General features: G+C 35.7%; 1 protein-coding gene across 1 annotated transcript in view; it reads left to right on the plus strand.

Annotated features, from left to right (window-relative positions):
• The window catches only part of LOC113492615 (mucin-5AC), a 61,547-nt gene extending 38,542 nt beyond the window's left edge, over positions 1-23,005 (plus strand). Inside the window, exons 2-10 of the mRNA XM_026870157.1 lie at positions 3,608-3,845; positions 16,697-19,589; positions 19,674-19,912; positions 20,004-20,080; positions 20,168-20,543; positions 20,618-20,748; positions 20,829-20,978; positions 21,064-21,221; positions 21,614-23,005. Coding sequence (XP_026725958.1) covers positions 3,770-3,845; positions 16,697-19,589; positions 19,674-19,912; positions 20,004-20,080; positions 20,168-20,543; positions 20,618-20,748; positions 20,829-20,978; positions 21,064-21,221; positions 21,614-21,743 — 4,230 coding nt within the window. The 5' untranslated portion in view covers positions 3,608-3,769 and the 3' untranslated portion in view covers positions 21,744-23,005. The remainder of the gene's footprint in view (positions 1-3,607; positions 3,846-16,696; positions 19,590-19,673; positions 19,913-20,003; positions 20,081-20,167; positions 20,544-20,617; positions 20,749-20,828; positions 20,979-21,063; positions 21,222-21,613) is intronic.
• Positions 23,006-23,750: the final 745 nt, after the last annotated feature.

Below are 23,750 nucleotides of genomic sequence, written 5' to 3' on the forward strand. Positions count from 1 at the left end.
CTGTCATTATCATTAGAGTGACAAAATTTGAGATTTGTCAAGCAAATTAGGTGAATCATTAAGCGCGGGCCACACAGTCAGCTATTGTCATTTGAGTTGTACCTCTTTTTACTTTGTTTCACCTGTGCACTACAGAGATGATAAGACACGATAGCATATCTTGCCCGGGTAGCTCACTGGCTGTCGATGTCGATGTGATGTGCCTTTCAGGCCTAGTCAACCATACTATAAGATCAAACTATCTATACATAGTCGAGAAACAAGAACGTGTCTTGCACACGGTAATAGATGCAGCCAAGCATCTTAATGAAGGAATATGTTAGAATGAGAATGAATTACACAAACGGTTGTGCTTAACGTGAATAATTAAATACAAGCAATGAAATGTACAAAGTGTAATTTTATTCAAATACTGTTGCTACATAAATCTGTATTAATTTTCAGGTTTAAAAATGTCAAAGTTTTAATTAAATAGTTTGCTTTCAAAATAATAAGACAACTTTGAAATTTTAGACCTCAAAAAAATCAAATTTCTTTTTAAAAACATCGTTCTTTAGATGTCGGGAAAAGGTTTTATCTTACTTTTTCTAAAAACAATTTCGTACCTGTTGGAATCTCATTAAAGATCGCTAGTTATACCTAGACAGGTTCAACACAATGAAAGCTAAAATAAAAAAGAAACTTGTGAATAACTTTTCCAATTACACGCGTCAGATTCGAAAATACCAGTCAAAGTATTTTCGAATTTCAAATATATATTGCTAATTGCCTTTCTATTGTTATTTGAGGCATTTTTCGGTTGGCGTTTAAGAAGATTGGACTGGCTTGAAAGAATGTTGTCTTTGACAGATGATTAAAACGGCAGCCATGTTCGTTTTTTGATTTTGAAACTTGCGCTAATGGCTAACGAGGTCTATACGGGAGCGGCATCGGCGGTCGTAATGTTGGATTATTAGAAATACATTAGCACTTCGCAGTATAGAGTTGATGTGTCCGCGAGAAACTGTCCGCCGAGCCGGAACGAGCCGCTTTCACGTATCTGCCGGCGTTTATACGTGACGCTGTGTGACGTCACGATACGTTTCACTACCTCCAATAACAGGCGCGTCGATGTCGAATCACCAGAAGTGACAATCATCAAACAATTATATAGAATTAACTATAAGTTGTGATTAATAGCATTTTTCCTTGTTTGCAGTTTCGTATTAAATGTGCATGCTAAATGCTAATCCATCGTCCGTATGTATAATAATCAAATTATTAATATAGGAACTTCCTCGTGGTACTTTATATCATAAATCATATTTATTTATTTATTTGCAATTCTAAAAAATAAATAAATAAACACGGCCAAGTGCGAGTCGGAATCGCGACATTGATCGTTCCGTACAAATTGGATAAATATGAACAAGTCGTTGCTTAAACACGATCTTAGCTACAATACAAGTACCTACGTCATCTGTGAAAATTTCTACAGTCCAGCTGATAGCTAGACAAGCTTGGCAAGATACACCCTGATGACAGACAGATAGTAATAGGGTTTCGTTTTCACCCTTTAGGGGTCCTAAAAAGTCTACACCCGTGTAGGTATTTAAATTAAATTTACTAGTAGGGAGATATAATGGAGTTAGAGTCCGTCAGGATTTGAGATAAACCCAATTATCGACATTTGCAAATAGCTTACTAAGCTGCATCGAAATTAACTATCATTTGATCATTTGGGAATTGACGAATTAACCAGATTAAATATTGCAGACATAAATGAAAAACCGACTTCGGTACTTTGAAGGCTATGAATAAAGTTTTCTATAAATACTTATTGAGTGTAGACGGGCCTATAGATAGATATTCTATTCCTGGATACAGGCCTTTGGAATAGTAATATGGGGAAGGCTTATAATTGAAATTTCGCTTAAAACGTTACAGCAGTAATTATGTTAGTTAAACAATAGTAGAAAAAAACACCACAATCCAATATAAAAAGTGAAGTAAAACAGCACAAGGAAAACGTTTCCCTCAAACATAATTTAACAAAGACACAACCAAGAGCAAAGGTAGTAGATAAATATAATTTATTAAATACAATATTTACAATGTCACTTGCAGCTCTCCACAGATGCGGAAATAGGTATTTTCCGGTTCTTAATGTTGGTATCAGGTCGTTAAAGCGAGTTCTTCGCTGGAATGTTTTCCGTCCTGTCGCTCCTTATTCGTTCCGTCACCTTACACTTACTTGCATTCAGCCATTGAACCAGTTTCATTGACTCAACAGGAGTAAAAGTAAAAATCCGTTGAAGTACGAGTTGGTTTTGCGACACTAAGTTTCCGAAGGAATAGGCTAAAGAAAAGCAAATTTGCAAATAAATAGTCACCTATTAGTTATTAATGCCGTTCCATAACCTCGGTTTTTTGCGAGGCCAAAATTTACCAATGGTGGGTAATAGGGTTCTGTTTTTGCCACAATGGTTACAGTGCTGAAAACTAACAACTAATTAGTACATCCCTAAGCAGACGAGTTATAAAAACATTTGTCTTAGCAAAATCTTAAACATCCAATTAAATGTTACCTTTAGGTACTACTCGGTCAAAGCTACTGATTAATACGGAACGGATAGAAGGGCTTAGTCGCAAAGGAGCGTCAAATCTCAAACAAGGTCTATTAAGGCAAGGGACTAATGAATCAACATGCCAAAGTGAGTGATCAAAACATCAAAGAGCCGCCAGTGTCAGCTGATATCGTCCACCTTCGTGCGCCCGCCCGGCCTCGCTCAAGTTTCCAAGCTGTCACATAAAGTTTGAAGCAACGTGTCAAGTCCCTCGGACGTAATAACGTTTAAGAGTATCGCTGTTCAATGGTGTTCAACGAAGTAATCTATGAAGTTTCTGTTTACCTGACACGCCATATTCAGGCGTCTGCATCGGATACCACTTAATTTTGGGGTCTATTGATTATACGAACTTACCTGAGTGGTTGACTTATTTCGGTTGTTTGCACTATAAATTACGTGGTTCGACGTATAAGCTATTCATGTACCTACTATCGATGAAATCGTCGGTGAATTTTATTGAATAGTATTACTCCAATTCAGCGTAAACATGAAGTAATGTGAGCAATAAATTGCGTCGTTTCCAGTTACTTTATGAACACGAATTCTCGATAATGATTATTTATGAATCGTAGTTCTCTGGTAACCTACTTAAATGTGTTAATTGAGAAAAGTAAATTTCTTTTTTTAGACATTTTTTCTCGTATTTCCTGAGAATTGATTGGTTGAAAGTCAATTAAGGAAAATTAATGAATTTGTCAAGCGCGAGTCGATCTTTCAGCACTAAGGAATACGTAAAATAGAATCTAAAGAAAAACAATAAAAAGTTCAAAAGATTCAATGAAATTCACCTGTCAAATTTATGACCAAAGCAACTGTTGGTTTGTTGTTTGTTAAACGCAACAGAAATACCTTACCTCTGATTTTTCTACTGTCTAACTATCACAGTTCTTGAGAATCATGGTAATAAATGGACTTTGTTCCGTTTTTACCTTTGTGTACATCACCTTAAAAATAATTTATTCTATTAAATACTTATGTTGTTTTTTTGCTTGTTACAGATGTGACAGAATACCGGCAGCGGTATGACGTAGCAACATTCTCTTCTGCACTGCCTAATATGGCAATCAAAAAACTTCAAGGGACTTTCCATGAACTGTAAAGTGAAAATTCTAGTGAGTTGTGTACCAGTATCAATGACACGGTGAAAATTAATTACAACAATGGGGAGGCGACGTTGGAGAATTGTTACGATCACGGCGTTCTTGCTGTTCGTTATAAAAGACACACAGTGTCAAGGTAAGTACTATAATAACATAATACATACAAAACACTTGCTCCCATACTCATGATTAAGTAACAAACAATACGCGGTAATCATACCTACTTTATTCCTACGTAAAATGATTAAAGCCGGCTCCATAGTTTTTCATTGCGAAATAGACTTTACGTAAACTAATCCCTCCACGGTCTTGGTGCCTACATTATGTATTTTCATCTTATATTCTGGCTTTATTCTCAAAGTTAACCATACTTAGTTACTCTTTGTTCATTCCTAACAAAGATCTAAGGAGGTTTTTCTTAAAATAAACTTGTAACATCATTCGTTTATAATTCGTATGGTTACATTAAGTAACAAATCCAGACGAAAATTACTGCTAATTAGCAACATAATGCCACATAAACTACTATTCAAGAAAACGTTTCACATAAAAATAGCCTTATTGTACTGTCTCAGAATAAGGTCATATGAAAAACACGGTACTCAGAAAAGGTTTCGAGTCAATACGGGCTATAACCTAGATAAACATGGAGACAATGAAGATAAAGCGAGCGTAAAATGTTACAAAAATGGCGGTGCAGTGCAGTGTCCGCGTGGGTGGACACTGCACGTCGGTGCGCGGCAGTCGGCTCCCACGTGCGCCGGCAACCGGTGCTCCATATATTTATTATTCAAGAGCCGAGTCGCGAATAGCTACAGCCTCTGATCGACAACAAGTTTCACACTTTACCGGCTCCATTTAGATTCCGTGACTATCCGTAGTTTCAATCGCAACAAAAGAACTTTAAGATTTATTTGTTCATTAGAGTTTTAAATTGGAAGATTAAGGGAGAGATAAGCATGTGCAACAGACTACTGAAATATTTTAGTATAATTTATGCCCTTTTTATTACATTTTCAGCGTCCTAAACAACCTTCATGTTATCAGAAACCGAAACAAATTATCAACCATTTTCAAACAATTACCGAAATAATTCTTCTATTAGTCAGTAAATTAATTTGAACAATTGAACGACGGCGGTATTGTATTTATGTAATCGAAATTTTAACGAACTTTTCGCAGTAATTGACGTGTATCAAGGTATTATTAATTTGATAAGAGTTACCTGAGTTACTGTTTAAAAATTTCGTGTTTTTAACTTAAACCTGATTGAAAATGTAATGGGAGTAGTAAAGCATTTAAGGCTATCTCTCATTAAGCTAACACCTATTAATCAGTTGATCTCTAATGACTGAAAAGTAGTAATAAACCGTTGCTAGACTGCCGAGTAAAATGAGGTTATAAACATGCAATTTTTTAGGGATGTGTGAAGCCACGTGAAAGCCATAAGGTGGCTTACAAAGATTGACAGCAGGTAATGCATCAACCATTTGAAAATAAGAAGGCGTCTTTTACAACATGAACAATGAGTTTCTACTTGCTTTTTGACATAAACATGTTTGCCTTTCGAAAGGAAAGACCCTATCTTATACTCAACGTATAATTTTCACACATTACACAACACATCAAAACTGTTGACGTGTAAAATTAAGGTATATAAATGCATATTATGATAAAAATAGCGGCGAAGAAAAACTACCAAGAGAATGCACAATTTATATTCCTTTACTTCTAAAATGTACTATTCCAGAGATTTCCATTCCGTTCCTTGACAAATAAATTTATTACAAAGTAGTGCCGCGTTTAAGTCGCGGTGAACGCTCGGAAAATATTGTAATGATGTACTGTAACCATTATTAAGTTATACTTATAGCAACACTTATTTGGTGTTTAACTTTCGTGTAGTTAAATCGTCGGCATTTAGACAGTAATTTGATGAAACTGCGATAACTGATTGTCCATGTTAAATTAATTAAATTTCAATCCGCAAAGTGCATGTCAACAATTTCGTTTTAACGTGATCATGTATTTGTCGGAATAAAATTATTTAATTTGTCAAAACGGAATTCGTTCAGCGGTCAAATAGGTCGGTCGTTAAATAAATTGCTTGTGTTTTTAAAATGAAGTGACCTTGCGATTTATTCAAAGATCCGAATTTTATTTCCATATTGAAAATGTAATGATCATTTAAATTTAACGATTGTTAGACAAAAGAGGAGATTAAGGCGCCATTCGTAGGCAGGAACTGGAATTTCTCAAAACCTCTACAAATTAATGTTTAAGTAGAGATTTGTGACGATAAGAGCCAGCTCCGGCAAACGCCGGCCGAAGTTGGGCACTTCTGACAGAACCTGGTGGTGAAATCTCGAACAATAGGAATTAATTGAAATCCTACTAATAATTCTGAACAAGTTAGTGAATGAAAAATGTTTAGAAGCAAGGAGTAGTAGGGAAATGGTATTGTTGAATGTACTACAAAGTTAAATTTAATGAAAACCGTTGTACATGAATAAAAACGATATTTCTGATATGGAAACAGTATCCAACGAAACACACTAGTCGATACCAAACGAAAAATTGTCATACACATTTGGACATGCAAAAATTTCCAAAGCTCCATTCGAATATTTTCGCAATCCTAGTAAAGTGCTTACTTATCGTTTGGTCGGTCGCCCCATCGACCTAGATGTGCCAAGCGCGGCTAGCGAGGACGACGTCGATTACATTTGGATTCGATTCCCGACTGTAATTGAATTTTCCTACTAAACAATTCTCTGTTATACTGGTATCGGAATTGTTTCCGATAAACGCCAGGACTGTCATATGAGATCGAGGACCTTTAGTGGAAAATGATGTTGCAGTGCACACGTGATCCCCGGCTCTATTTGCACGTTTTCGAGTTGTTTGTGTTTTTGAGAAAAACGTTTTGGTCATGAAAGTAATAATAATTCCTTAAAGAAAATTACCAATACGACCATATCACAACTATGTTCAAACTTGATAGAAAAAAGTAAATTATAGACAATCGTTACCTTAACCCCGATATTTTTTATTTTCATCTTTATTGGGAACAGAAAAATATGATGTGTGAAAAATTATCTGACGAGTGGGACACAGGTCAGACGAAATACGTATGTACATGTCAATTTTTGAAAAAGTTCGACTTTTGGTTCCAAAAAGATTTCTTCAAATATAGGTTTTATCTTTATTAATAAGCAAAAGTGGAAACTTGCTAAATTCCTACACATAGTAGGTATGTTTATTTTGTAGGTAACCTGATAAAGTTTAAATAAGGTTTTGCTTTTAAAAGGCTCATTAAAGCTTTTTATCCTTGAACTCATTACCGTGTTTGATGGACTTCTGAAAATCTCTTTTAGGATGCGAATAATTTAATGGGAGATGAAAACTTTTTAGACATCCCTTATTTTGTAAGTAGGAACATTTTTATGTGTAATAAATTTTAAATCTAGTTAACTAAAACAATATTTAAACAAGGCTGGAGCTTAATTAAACAATTCCCTTTGACACTAAAATAATATTTTTGCGAAAAAAAAACATTATCCAACACGGTTCCAAATGAAAAGGAGAGTACAAAAAATACATAATTCTCTCTTCTGCCATAACAATTTACAATAAAACGCGATGAAGCCGACATCACAAAAATACGAGAGAGACAATGAAATGAATTTCCTAGTTCATTTAAAGTAACTGTAATAACGTAAATTAAATACCCTGAGAGAAAAACGTACCTTTGTTAAATGTACCGTAAAACTTGAACGAGCCTGTATACCTAGTTTATTGTAATAAGTTAGAATTTTATATAACGCTACAGAAACCAGAACTGAGGTTCTGATTAAATTTTCTAAAGTAAGCACATATTCATTATCACAATTTGATGGCAAATGGATAATTCACAGCGCGCGGCGCGAACGAAATGTATCTTAGAAGGTATTGGTCGATGCTTAAGGTCCGTTTTAGTAGAATCAAAATCTTTTTTCAATTTAAGTCTGAATTGTGCTATCATAAGAAGCGTGACAGTGCACTTTACGTCCTAGAACTGCGTCGCTGTTCCACAAAACCTATATCATTATTTGAAGAAGCCCACAAGGCCCACAAGTCCAAAAACTGTTTTTTCTTTGTCGGCGTGCTAAACATTAGATACCAATCTATTTGGATCTACCCTACTTTATCAATAAACACCAGCATGTGCGGTCGAAGGATACGTATCAAATTGCCAGTGACCATAGTTAAAGGGTTGGCGATCGCTGTAACTACGTCGTAAATAGCCCTCCAGAGTACCATCTCACCAGCCAACCGACACGAAGATCAATCAATATTGGCTCAAAGTAATTGACATTTCAAAAGGCAATTTATGTGACGCTGGTGTAAAACTATGGTCGTGTGGGCTTCGAGCATCTCTTATTCAAAGGTTAGGAGAGGTGCGTACGTGAGGGCCCTGCTTAATTAGGGATCAAGTAGCTCAGAGCCGAGCCTACACTTTGTATTTGGATCAAAATATTTTGCGTATGTTGCTCATATATCTAAAATTCCCACACGCACAGAATACTAATTAGAAGCTATCTACATTTATATCCACATACGTCTAGATAAAGTCTCAGTACACAAGTATATAAAAGCTTCAGAAAATAAATACCGTCTTATTTAGAAAGATTGCCGAAGTAGAAAATAACGTTTTGATTTTTATTTTCGCTTGTGTATCTGTCTGAGCTAATTTCAGTCGATTGAACCTATATCAAATTTTTGACAAGCTTATTACTCGTGCTTTGCACTTTGTTACCTGTCAATATCTAAATGGACTTGGAAAATATGGAAGAAATATATTTTCGGGGAAAACATGTATCGAGGTCCCTTGTGTTAACGCGACCTTAGAGCTAGTAAGGTAAATGATTTCGTATATTGTCTGTCAGTAAATGTCAATCGGCCGTCGAGTGCGTGGGTTACAGTTTCTTGATATTAAATTTGAAGCCCATTTTCATTATCGGGGCAGACGCTACTGTAAACGTAATATAACAATATCTTGTTAATATTGCTGTAAATTTAATTCTCTTTGTAGAAATTCGAAATTGAATTCGGCTTATTGTATTACTTGATTACTTTAGGATACTTTGTTTTCTTCTATGACAAAATTGGAATAAGTCTTTAATTAACACCCGTCGCAAAAAGAGGAGTATGATAGTTTGACGTGTCTGTTTCTGGCATCTTATTTCCCGAACGGATTGAGATATTTAAATTTAGTTTGTTTTTCTATTAAAGGTGAATTATGTGTTTTCCAAAGTTGTTGGAGATAAAAGGGGTTAAGAATAACCGAATGTCTGCAAATACATTCGAGTGGGGACTGAAATGAAAGATTACTGAAATAGAATATTGATGACTTATACAGTAGAGTTCTTAGCTTCGTTCGATGAGAAAATTGTTGGTGGGAAAATGGGATATGGAAATCAGATTGTCAGGAAAGAGTATCAATTACTACATCTCAGTATTTGCAATTCTGCAAAAGATAATTTTCAATGTGAGCTATCTTAGGTTTTTGAAATGTTATATTTTTGTTATTAATTTAATAGGTTTTGTCCGCGAATCCGAATGCATGGGTTCCAGTTATCACGTTATTCCGACATTAACAGCGTGCGTTTCTTGTAACACGTCTCAACCACATCAATCGCTATTTCGTGATAGACCGACAAATTTATAAAATCACTAGAGATTTCTTTTTGCCATGGAATAACGGTAAAATGTAGATTTTATATCTTTTTCGGTTAAATAAATCGGTAAAATTGCATTTGTTCACTCTTTGAGTTCAAATAAAATACCATTTATTGCCCATTTAATTCGATTCGCGTCAAATAAAACACCTTGTTTATTTATACCTATCCCATATTTGTTTTCGTTTGTCATTTGTTAGTGCAGAACTTTGTATAAAATAAATTCGATTTCGCTGAATGTTGACTGATATTGGAACAAACAAACAAACTCGTAAACTTTTGCAGTAGCCTCTAGGCTTCTCAAAATGAACTTGAACATGGAATACTTCATATTGATTTTGTCTAGACTTTTTTAATTACTAATTCATAAGTCTTTTTATCAAAGTGTACGCGAATTTCTAATACTTTGTCTTGTAGTTAAATGGTGACTTAGATCAGCTTCTAATATAATTTTCTGTTTTGACCTTTCAGAAAAGCTTTTAGATTTTTTGTTTTCTTTTTAATTACTAGGTTGAATTGTAATTAGCAGACTTCATGATAAAAGAGAAAAATTAAACACTACCGTGGGCAGTAAAATACAATTTAATTAATTTGATACTTAAAAATAAAGAACTAACATTTCGTCCTTAACTAAAAAAAAAAGTATGCGTTGCTTTTAATTAGGATTCCGCAAAAAGTCCAAAAGATATTAAAACCATTCTTTACATAAAAAAGGAAACGAAAAATAGAAAGAAGAGCTTCCACTTAAATGTCGCTAATTATAATACTGTACCCTCCCATCAAGAGTTCCTGCTAATGATAGTTACTTTCCCTTTTTGAAGATTCCACAGATGAACGCCCCTAGCAATTAAACCTTTCCGTATAAGATACTCCTTTGTCCGTCATTAGGGGAGTATTACACGGACGGACGCTAATTTGACCCGGTAAGCTATATTAATATAACGAACTCGGAAACTACGCAACACCTGCAACACAGGTGTGTTCAAACCGTTTCGCTAACTTTTAGCCGCGGCCCAGTAAGCGAAACTTTTCTCCTACCCTGGAAGCTAGAGCGCTTTTGTTTCTTAGTTACATTATCTTAAAAATGAACGAGGAAACTTTTTTATAAAATACTTGGTGTAAAATGTTATGACTTTTTTCATAAATTACTTGGGTTCTTCGATTTTTTAGGAAAACCTACCAGGTTTAGTGCAGGTTTTATCATTGAAGTAGATTTTGTTAGAAAATACATTTAAATTTGCTTTTAAATCAGGTCCTGGTAAGGTTTATTAAAATTTAACATGCAATTTTTTCTGGGCAGTTATGATTTACTGTCCAATACATGACTGTATGACCCTTGCCGAGCTGAAGGACATTAACAAACTAATATTATTCTAAATAACCTATCCTGTTTATTGAAGTACTCCTCAAATAATACAAAACACAACCAACAATAATAAAACGACATTCTCTCCATCATCGATTCTCCGCAAATTCCAAAACAATTACAATTTCGCACATGAAGATAAGGTTCAAGAAACTGAAAACTGCTTCTGCATTTTTATGTCGTTCAAGTAGGACGTTATACTCAGACCATGGAGGTTTCATACAGACGCGAGATGCATACGATCTATGTACAAGTAATAACGGTTCGCAGTGGTTCGCGCAGATTGTTCAGTTTGCATACTAATTGCCTCGGCTGGAGACCGTAGTAAATATCTGTTAATGTGAACTATGGAATTGATGGGTTTGTTTCGTCTAGGAGGTTACATGACGTCATAAGATGGTGATTTTAAAAATTAGTATCAAACGAAACACAAATTGAAACGAAAAGAATTGAATCAGAAATATTTTAAAAGATAGAAGCTTTGTTGCGTAATCTGCGTTATCATGACCAAAATTGTTTGGTCATAAGATGACACTTGGTGAAATTACTTGACCGATTTTCTAGTTTCTGAAAACCATACAATTGTACCTTTCGTTTGTAATTCTACAAAAAATAAAGAAACAAAAACATCCATTTCATTTCAAAAACACGCATTTTATTCTTGTTGATAAAAAGGATCACAAATCATTAGTCATTTGCACCTGTCTACGAGATTAATGCTTAAACCTTGCAAAATTTTTTTACTGAGAAAAATTCTTTTTGCCACAAGGTTTATCTTATATTCAGCTACTGAGCAGATTAAGCTGCCTTCTGACGAAAACGTCTTGAACGGGCTTGACGGTCACGTTTTGCAAAAAGACAGTATAAACAACACAGGCAGACTTTGTTTTGAAAACCGTCTTTTAAAAGTTAGTTGTTTATAATAAATCATATTTTATGATTTTTTTATCAGAAATAAAAACAGCAGATTCAATCAATATCTGAGACTTTATTAACTTGATCCAATTTACTTTATTTAAACTTTTTGACAAGTGATAGACAAGTAAGTACTTAATCCATTTCGTATTTAATTATGGTGGGCTTCTGTGTAGCGAAGTATAATTGCTAATACACATTTGTTTTTTATAAAATAGAAATTTGTTTATCTAAACTTTTCAATACATTTGTATTGAAAAGTTTAGCATTAGCAATTACACTTCGCTACACAGAAGCCCACCATAATTAAATACGAAATGGATTAAGTACTTACTTGTCTATCACTTGTCAAAAAGAAAAAATGACACCACAGTGCAGGTCACTTTAAAAATATTTAAAGTTATTGCGCGGGTTCCAATAACAACCTTTGATGAGTTTTCACAACGCACACTTGAGTTTGAAAAATTTTAGTGACGTCGGTAATCAATCAGAGATCAATTTCCATGACATATAATCTAAAAAAAAAATGACACAGATAAATTAATCAGCATCTCCAAATCTACGATTAAAGAGGCCTTCCCAGTGACGTAAGCAAATTGGATAAATTCTCCCATAATGAATCTTTAAATGGGATTAATGGGTTTACAGAATTTCACAATTTGCTTAAAATGTTCTTTTGAAAATTTCAAATGATACTTCTGACAATATTTAATAAAGAGGAAATTCAATAGAATTTTTGAATTACTATTTCCAGTTTACCTACGTATTCATTGTAAATTGCACTTTAAAACCTTAACCTTTAGTTGCAAATTCCTTTGTTATAATTGTACCAATCAAACATTTCGTTTATATATACGTTATACGTTAGAAATAAAGTCGTGGTCGTGTGGCACAGTCTATGCGCCCGAGGGATTACACTTCGTCAAACAAAGATCTACTTCCCAAGCCCCGAGTACCGTGATAGAAAGACTAATCCATTTTCCACTTTACATCATTGGGAGAAGTTTCCGAATCATGCGGCTATGAATTTATGCATAAACCAAACACCTAGTAAACACTAGAGTTTAAAGAGTTTTCTATTGTAAAGTATTTTTGCACCAGACTTTAAAAAATAGGACCTATATTTTACATTTGCATATTCATTTGTCATGATCTGATGAAACACTTCGGAATTAAAGAATGAAACCCTCTAATGGCGAACGATAAATCACGCGTAAAACCTGAAATATTTCCACCGGCTCGGTATTAACAAAATTCTAAAAAGGTTTTTCACTTTTTTCTGGTACAAAATATAAATGGCCTTTATTATAGACAAGGCTACTCAAAAATGCTTATGATAATAATCTTACCCGAACCTAACGATAAGATTTTATAGTATAATATATAAAGATAACAGAATGTATACCTTTTTATTTTGGTATAAAATTTTTGGTGAAATTTTTTTACGGGTCGAATAAAAAAAGTGAATTGTTTACCTTAAAGGCTACATATCGGGCACCCCTGTGTACTCGTAACAAAGAGCTTTTAAGCCCTTTCCGCACACGTCACGTGCAGACCGGGCCTTAGCCGACGCGTGTGCCTGCCTAATTACCTGCGATTTACGGCGTGTGCTCCACCCCTAATATTAATTACAACTTATTGTTCTAATGAATGTTGTTTTTAGGTTCCACAAGACCCTCTAATGAAAGTTCGGAATGTTCGCAAAAAGCGGACCAGTTTTTGCCAGTTTGTAACGCCATTGTTCTGAAAAAGATCTTACTTAAACTAATATGCGGGTTTTCGGCGTTGTGATTTTAAATATTATTTAAATCTTTCCTTTATTCGCGTGGCTACACTACACACGTGGGTGATTCACATAATCATCATTATAAACATTAAGCTACCTTAGTTACTCGAAATGTGAAATAGTGGCCCAATTTCGAGGTATGAACGCAAGCGGGGATCCTCTACAAACATAGATTTTGAGTTAAAGGATAAGTGAGATTAGTGGGACCATAACATAACACATTCAGTCCCAGTGGGCTCGTAAATCCTGGCCTTTTTCATACCGACGAGTTAATTTTTCATGTATGTACAAAATAATTTTACTCTATATAAACTTCCCTCCCGGTAAATTAGGACTAGGTTTGCCTTCGGGTTTTAGGCCTGAATTATTAATTCATTTGGCTTTACGTGTTTAATATTATATCAGATAGACTTTGTGAGTAGAATAAAGACAAGGAAATGTCATATGGAAATATCAAAATGAGCGAATTTATAAAATCGTTGCCTTTATCTCCATGCCGCATTGCTTTATCAGATGATATGCATACAATGTAATAAATATATGTATTTGGTTCAGAAAAGACAGTCACACAAAGTAATTTATTTACGGCAACCCCTCGAGTATAGTCCCAATAAGCGATTCGTTTCATTCCGTATTCAGATAGGAAACTTTGTAGGGACCGCATATGCCTAGAACTACAATTCTGGCTCATAATCAACCGTGGTGCATAAACATTGACTTGGCCGATAAAGCCACGAAACTCGGCCAGTCTCCAGGGAAATTTCAGTTTCTTGCGACCTTCGGGTTAATCAGAAAACATATTGAAAGCGCTGCGAAAGTAACGTATTTCTTTCATCAGGTGAACTTGACTCGTCGATTATGTCGGTACGTTTCGAGCAAGGGTTGATATTTGAAAAGGATGAAATCAACGTTAAAGTTAGTTTGGAGTTCGAAGATTGATTATACAAGAACCTTTTTAGTTTACAAGAATGATACACTCCCTTTCCTCTTTAAATATATTCTATTCAATTTCCCGTTGATGTAACTCCTACGCACAAAACACGAAAAGGCGCAAATACAATGCCAATATCTATAGTAACGTATAGGTCTGCTTGGGGTTGGTAATTTGTTCTGATAAAAAATACGAGAAATTTTCGGGATCGACGAGGTCAGGCGGCAATCAGTTATTATATTCCGTCTCATTGCCAAATCAGCGTACAAAGGGGATGCAGTAATAACACCCCGTTGGCTTCAAAGAACATTTCGCATTACAATAGAGTTCTGGTATTTTTCGATTTTTTTGTGACAATGACAAAATAGGTGACCTTTTTTCGGATTTATCGATAGGAAAACAATTACACGATTCGAATTTCGGTTGTAACTTCAAACGAATACGATTCGCCATTTTCACATCAAACACAAAAATGCTCTTTTATCCATATTTACCTTACTTCTCAATGGCACTCTTGACTCCCATAATATTACATTTAAAAACGCTGAGCTGAGGGGCGTGCCCCGAAGTGTAATCGAAACATAAATCTCTTTAATTTGCTTTGAATTTTCCTCCGGCCTCATGTTGACGATGGATCTTTAATTTTTTTACGCAAACTGAGTAGACGGCAGGCTTGCATAAGGATAATTAATAGAGTTGCGGCCAATTAAACAATCTATTTTGTAGAACAATTAAGATTGGACATTAAATTAAATTACTGAATAATTTTGATGTTTGGAAAAAAAACCTCAAACTAAAGAAGGTACCTGTAAGCATAATGGGACTTAGTAAACAAAGGATATAAAATAAAACAGCTAAAACACAATAAAGCGTATCATTCGAGAACCGAAGACTAGGGAAGGACACTTAGGCACTGCGCCAAAATTAATCAATAAATACGCAAAATAACATAAATAATACTCAAAGTTTCTATAGCGCAGAGCCTTGAAGTTTATGAGTTATTCAACTGATCGATTTCCTATTAACCCCGGCGATACTCCCACTTGGGCACTGATGAACACCGAGGCCATTCCTAATTAGGGATATGATCCACAAGAAAGTAATTTCCTCGAGATTATCTTTCCGAACGATATACAGCCCCAAACCGAGAATAATAATAAACTAGAAGAGCCGCAAAATGTGATAACACTGCGTTCTCTGATTCAATGATTTTTGTACTATAGTGCATAAAACATTGAAGATAGCACCATACCGCTTTTAAAACTCTAGGAAGATATAAAAAAAAAGAGTTCCATTCAAAAATCTTATAAAATCTTTGTACTTATTTAATCCTATTGTAAGTTAATATTGTTAATAATGTCGTATACAGTCCTATGTCTTAGTTTAAATATGATATATGATGTCCACCATATTCAAAAGCATGCGCTTTTTGCATTAGCTAATATAAGTATATAGTTTTCTCGCAAAATTGTATTAAAGCCGGTTAGACCAAAAATTTGTACAAAACAAACTCCACAACCCATTAGGATATTGTTTTTCTCCGCAACTGAGGAGTTATTTGGTATACCTCGCAGTTTATGGACCAATAACGTGATTACTTTTCACTCATATGTATAATAGCTATACATATATGTATTTATTTAATGTTGGTACCAAGATTGACATAAGTACGTACTACGTAGTAAGCGATCTCAATTAGACGTTGGAGAACTTTACTCGCTGTTCCCTTTTTTTCTATGGATGAACTGTAACATATATATATTTTTTTATGAACTTTTGAGTTGAAGCCCTGCTTTCGATTCATATATCTTTGGACGAAGCTTAGTATATCTATAGTACCAAAGTATTTTACACGGTGTAAATTTTATAAAAATGTAACAGGGAAGTGGTTGAACTAACACGAAAATGTAATTAATGGTACATTTTGTGTTATTTATTAATTTTGTTGACTTACCACAAACCGCAACGTTAACTCGTTCTTGTCGCACTTTTATCTTAGGCTGTTCATCTAACTTCATAATTCTTTTTATAAGCACATTTGTCTTAATTTACAATGCAATAAAAATGTCCAACAAAACTGATACTTTTGTGATTTGCATTCACTCGACAACTTTTCCCTCATCTGAATACAACGGAAATACCCAGTACATTCCTTTGCGATTACCAACTATAGGTACACAATTTTGTGAATGCCAAGTCTTGCATAAAAAAGTTTCTTTTTACTACATCAAGAATTATTTTTTAAATTGTTTTTTTTTCTTTGTTTCAGATGAAAGCCACTATTACTTTTCACCTGTAGAAAAAAGTTTTGCTCAAGTTCAACCGCCTTTATTTCCAAATACTCGACCATCTTCATTCTTTGAACATGGTGATAACTACAGAGTTGCACCAACAGCACAGCAGCCACTCTACAATGATGGCCAAACTAGATTTCCTAGTCCTAACTACAATCAAAATCCATCACCTTTTCAATTGCCGACTGGAAGAAGTCAGGCTGGAACACAGTATTATGTAAATCAACCCGAATTTCCTGCACAACGACAGAGGTTCAGGCCTGCATTACCTTACAACTTCCAATTACATCCAGCGTCTACCAAAAGGCCTGACGTGTCACAAATACACTCCGTTGCCTATCAAAATGATCCCTCGAAACCAGAAACGTTTTTAGGACAAATCACTTTAAACAACCCGGATATCGACTATTTACAAAACAACAGATTTAAAAATATACCATTCGATGGCAACAGCCTAAAAAGCAATGGACAAACTGGCCACATTGCTCATGACGAAGATATCGAAAACGACAATCAAGATTTATTTGATCACCATAGAGTGACTACTTATAATCCCCATAAGCTCGCTGCCAAACAAAGACTGAATGCTAAACCTAATACACCAAGATTCTCACAACTAGAAATACCATCAGTAAACCAAAACACAAATTCGCCAAACAAAGCATTTAATAGAAACAATAACTTTAATGCACCCAAACCAGATAATGTATATCAAAGTTCTTCCACCGAGTATAAAGGACTCTTAGATATAGAACCCTTACTTGAAGATGACATTAGCGACTTAAGTTCATTTAGAGAGCTTATGAAAAATACCCAAGGATCGTTTGACGTACAAGTTATTAAATCTAATACAACTGTACCTGAAACAACTGCGGACAGCAAACCTGACGCCAGTTCCATGAATGCTGACAATTATCCCAGCAAGCAAATAAAGACTTTGAAACCGACAACAACAACGACAACTACCACTACTACAACGACAACAGAATCAAATGAACATGCAGAGGAAGATCATGAAAAAGATAGCTCTGATGATGAGGGTGAATATGTTGAATATTATGACGACGCAGAAAGCTCTGAAGTCCCTCATACTACTCACAGCACACCGCATCAAACAGAACATGTTACAGATATTTATGACGATGATTACGACACAACCGAAGAACCTATTAAATCTACCGAAGAAGCCAAAACAAATACTACGGAATCCTTTGATGTACTTGTCATGAAACCCGAAAAGACTATGGTAAAAGATGACAACTTTAAACACTTCGTCGATACAACTGTAATAGATCAAACCGATAATAAAGAAAGCGAAGAAAAAGACATACAAGTGAATAGAAATAATTCACAAACTTCAGATGAAGATGTCACTTCTATAGAAACGCCTTCAATATTGGGACAAGAAGTTGTATCGGTTGTTACGACAAAAAGTGTTGTCAATGGAACCATATCTATTCCTGACGTAACATTCGCCCCAAGCACTACTAAACTTAGCGCATCTTCCGAAAGCTCTTCAACTGCAAGTAACCAAGCAAATGACGCTTCTGTACCAGTAACCACTGAGAATTGGATAGTCGTTGCTTCAGTACAAACAAGTAGAAGCGTTTCGGGGGCACGATTCTTACCTTTCCCCACAGTTGAACAAGAAGAAAAGAAACAAGTTCTAGCCGATGAAAGCGAAGAGGATGAAGATGACGAAGATGGTGAATCTGTCACAAAAGACCCAAGGCTGGAGACGAATGGTCTAATAAATACTCCGTCGTCGACAGAAAATATTAACGATAAATTAGATAGTATTCAATCAGAGTTGTCAAGTGCAGTTTTGTCAGGTTCTTTAGATAACGAAAATAAAAATATTGAACTGATCACTGAATCTACTACAGAACAAACCACAACAACCACAACAACGACAACGACAACTACTACCACAACCCCGGCTTCTTTGAATGTATTTACTTTGAAGAGCACTCTATTACCTAGCGCAACAGAAAAATCAGCACCAGAACCATTACCCGTACAAATCAAAAAGTTTGCACATCGAGTAACAACATCAACAACACCGAAACCTAAAAAGAAGCCATCTTTAGTAACCGTTATGGACGATATAGCAGGACTATTACCAGCAGGTTATAAATCGAGGCTGTCTTACAAGGACAAACGTACAAGTACAACGACCACTACCACTACAACAACGCCTAGTGTGCCAACTATTCCCAGTGAAATTCCTGTTATTAACGGAACACAGGGTCGATCATCTGGTATAAGTGCCAAAAACAAAGTAATCGTATTAGATTACAAATCCTTACTTCCAAAAGAATATAAGCCAAAGGAGAACAAACCTCAAGAGGATCTTGTTAAGAAATTACAAAAGGATGACCTAAGTAAACTGTTACCAGCCAATTATAAGCCGCCGACTACGGAATCTTCGGAAGCAAAACCTGACATAATTGATAAAATTGAAAAAGTTGATATTTCTGCATTCTTACCCAAAGACTTCAAAAAGAATGCTACAACTACAGCAAAACCAAAAACTGAGTTCAAACTTCCAGCTAACGCTGTACCAATTGATGTTACGGCTTTATTACCTCCTGGTTTTAAACTTAATGCGACGGAGAAAGAAACGCCTGATACTCCAATAGTTCCGATAAAAGTTGCTGATATTTCTAGCTTATTACCACCTGGATTTAAATTGAACGCTACTGAAAGTGAAGAAGCTCCACCTGTGAGTACAACAAAAGCTCCCGGATTGATCAAATTAGTGTTCCCTTCAAGACCCGGTGGCAAGGTGAACCGAAAAACTACCACACCCAAACCGTTAGGTCCAGTTCCAGTCACACCAAAAATACAAAAGGGCTGGCCCACGAGGTATTTATTAGGGGAATACAGTATTTATATAGTAGTATAGTTACATCCTTGTCATGAAAATAACATTTCATTTGATTATTTTAGGGCATCAACTGAATTTACTGGATGGCCGTCACCTTCTACGACACCGTTCTCGATAGAAAAACTCTTGGAAGCTCAAAGGAATGCTACCGCCACGAGTCCTTTACCAGATTATCTAACCGAGGCTACCACACGCCGCACTACGACCACGACCACAACGACACCCGTTCCTCCTCCATCGACCACTCCCGGTCTTTGCCGGAAAGAGTGTGATATTGCTGCAACTATAAAGATTGTCTCAGGTAATAATTTAAATCAGCCCAAACTAAATGCTAAAATTAATTTTTCAATGCGTTTAAAAATGACACTGTCATATACTTGCCCAATTTACAGGAGTCACATGGATACCAGAATTATTAGACCATAACACAGAAGAATGGCAACGACTCGCCAAAGATGTTAAAGAAGAGGTTTGTTACACTTTTCTGTATTACTTTGGAACTGTTTGAAAGTATGATGATATGTGTACTATTTAATAAACTCCATTAAATTTTCAGTTGAATTCCGTCTATTCGAAATCGGACTACCTGCGCAAATGGTACAAGGGTATAAGAATCGACGGTTTCAGTCAAGGCTCTGTTCTTGTCGACTACTTTATTGAACTTAAGGAGGTAGAAGAAAGAGTGGATACATTGGACTTGAAAAAGATGTTCCACAAATCTTTGCACGATGCCAAACCTGGTTCAGTAATCATGACAGTAACAGAGGAACCGAAAGATGATGAGTTTGATCCTGATGTTATGGTGGGTGACCAACCGGATGAAGAAAGAATGAGAAAAAGTAACGAGAAGATGACAAAGACTATTGACAAATCTGCAGGCAAATTGGAAATAGGAAAATTTGTCATGGATCCTGCGTACACTGAATTTATAGGTAATATTTTGTGAAGCTTTCTTAAGAGTTATTTTGTTCTTGGATTGCAATTTTAACATTACTTTATTGTGCAGTTTTGCCGAAACGCGCGGCACCAACTCCTGTAGAACCTGATGAAGAATCGTTCCTACCTCAATGGGGCATCGCAGTCATTGTTATTGCATTGGCCTCTCTTCTGTTTGTCGTCATATTTGGAGTTACAGTAGTAAGTACACTTGAGATAAATTATTAACATCCGTTATGTGAGATGTCATTGGGTAGTAACACTGATTTACTATTTTACAGTTGGTTAATCGTCAGAAGAGTGCCAAAGCAAAACAGCCGATACCTCTGAGTGAAGAAATGCTTCGGGATTTGGACAAGAGTCATATGGGTGGCTTTGATGATGTTCATCAACTTAAAGAACGGGAACTGCCGTATCTTCCATCAGGAAAGGTAAATAATTACTTTCATTTACAAGTATTATTCTGATGTCATAATTTTGTGTTCTTATTTTTCATCTTTTTTTTTGTTTACACAGAGAATGTCAACTGCGTTCATAGAGCAACTTGCTTACCCGAACCCGGGTGACTCGTGGCGGTCGGAGTGGACCCCACAGCTCCAGAAATACATGCAGCATTACACGCCTGACTCTGGCCGAGGGTCGCAGATCTACGGGCCAGCTGGAAATGCATATGGGTCTGATATTTATCCATGAAATGTAGCATGTGTACTTAAAACTTGTACGATACTTTTTATACTTCCACCTTCTGCTTTCGAAAGTCCACTGCAGATATTAATACAAAATGAAGGAAAATAAATGTATATTACAAAAGTTTTAGCAGTCCTGCTAAGCAAAACGAGTAATGTTTTAGAAACTTTAAACATGAGAGCGGGAATAGTTTCCGTATCGTTAAATTTTGTACGAAATTTGCCGGCGAGAGCCTGCAACTCCACCACTAACTTATCCCGCGGGGCTCGAACGACGGAACCTCGTCTTACACGATTCATGGAAACGGCCATGCGGCATGGGAAAGTTTTTCCGCACACGGACAAATTGCGTATGTTAATAGGTTTGTGTTGGCCCACAGATACGGCGGCGGCGGCGGCTCGCAGCTGTACGGGCAGACGGGCGGCGGCTCCCAGGTCTACGGCTACACGGGCGAGTACCCGCGCTCGCACTACTCCCGGCGCCGCTCCGACTATGACAGCAACTTCTAGACCCTTCTAGAACTGTATTCGTCTACTGAGACTTGACACAATCTTGACAATATCTCCTTTTTAATCTCGAAACCTAATTTATAATACTCGAATAGTCGTTTCATCCCCTCTGTGTAGAATAGTCATTAATTCCAAACATACTGTAACAGGTTGTGAAATAATTTTATCATTATGAGACCGTACATTATTAGATCGGAATTAGACTCGTGTTTCAGAATTTATACGATACGACTTTACATTTTGCATGATATTTTTAGCCGCTTTTAGTCCGGCCTATTTAGGACTTAACAGTGCCAACCCAGACAGTTATGTCGCGTTTGATATTTATTTTGTATCAACAATATTCTTTAATTAAAATAGTTATTAAATGGAAATTATCTGCCAAAATATATACTATTTACGACTGATTGTGAGATGTAAATAAGTAGAATAAGAACTCACCAATATTATAAGTGGAGACTAATAGGTGAGGCTACGAAGTACTTGTGTAGATATCTCTCCGCATACCTATATTTGCTCAGAACCTGTAGTGGATCGTGCAGTGGCCCGTGTTGGAGCGTGAAACGCCTCTTTGTGCCAAATGTTTGTACGTCTGTGTGTGCGTGTACATATAAACATATTTCTTTGATATAGACATTAACATTAGTGGGTAGACGTCGGACGACCTCGCAGTCTGTTTGGTCCCAGTGCAGGCGGAGGGCGCGTGTGTGCCCGTGCGTTTGTGTGCGTCGCTCCTCGCTGGCGAGTGCTTGTTGAGAACTATCAGTGGAGTGCTGTGTGAACCCATTTGCGAGAATAAATCATATTTATTCAATCATTTTTTACTCAGTGTCATGTTCATGTATGAAATTCATAATCTTAAGAATATAATTGATGATTGTCAATTTTTAATTATTGCGAAAATCGTCATACCGGTTCACAAAGACGTTAAAATGTAATTTAAATATAATTAGCGATTAGCTACTTAAAATAAATAACAACATTAATTAGTATGGAAGTTTTAAAAACTCGGATTTACTTATTGTGTCAGAATGATGAATTTCGTCAGAATTCAGATATATTATATTAATTGTATTTGTAAATTCCTCGAGTAACGAGCGTCACGGTCATTATGTACCTACCAATTAGACTAAGTATAGTAATTGCATGAATTCGTGTATATAAAACAATTTTTGTACATGTAGATTTTAATTTAATTATTGATTAGTTAGTGACAAAGTAAACCATTAAGATCCTGAATATAGATAAATATATAATGTAAATGGTTGTATTTTTATTTACACCCTTCATACCATTCAACCTTTTTAAAGCATAACTCACAAAACCATCAATATACACGAGTATCTTTCAAATACTTTTGTTACATATTTTTTATCCAAAGAGAGTTTGTCATCTCATACACAATTACTCTGTTACATTGTCAATAACTCACCATTTGTCGTTGATACTGCGAGGCACAATATATTACGAATCAACCCTTTGAATCCCAGAGGGACTTTAGTAATAACGGCAGACGGATTTGAGTACAAACAAACACACAACTAAACATATTACCTGTGGGAGAAGGTACTGATGATACGTAGCTAAACGGGATCAAGGTAAAAAGAATAATGTATGAAGAATAGTTATTTTACATCTTCTTATTCTTTTTTTATATAAAAATGAATCTGTTCATTAGTCTCGCTTAAACTCGAGAACGGCTGAACCGATTTGGCTGACGTAGCTGTCCAGGGAAAGTTTAAATGGTGAGAAAATACGGAAAAATGGCAGCAAAGACAAAAAATAACAAAAACTGTAATAGTACCACGAGAGCGGGTAATACGTGGATGAAACCACGGGAAACAGCTAATATAAACTAAAGATACGAATCCTAGAGAATAACATAGTTTTCGCGTCAATTGATTGAAAATACAAATATTTATGGATTCGCATATCTTTAAATTTCTTAACAATTTTATCTTAGACATTATTCTTAGCAAGAGTTTAGAAGAAAGATATTTCAACCAA

This window comes from Trichoplusia ni, chromosome 4 (genome assembly GCF_003590095.1).
Source record: "Trichoplusia ni isolate ovarian cell line Hi5 chromosome 4, tn1, whole genome shotgun sequence".
In the NCBI taxonomy this organism is placed as follows: domain Eukaryota; kingdom Metazoa; phylum Arthropoda; class Insecta; order Lepidoptera; family Noctuidae; genus Trichoplusia; species Trichoplusia ni.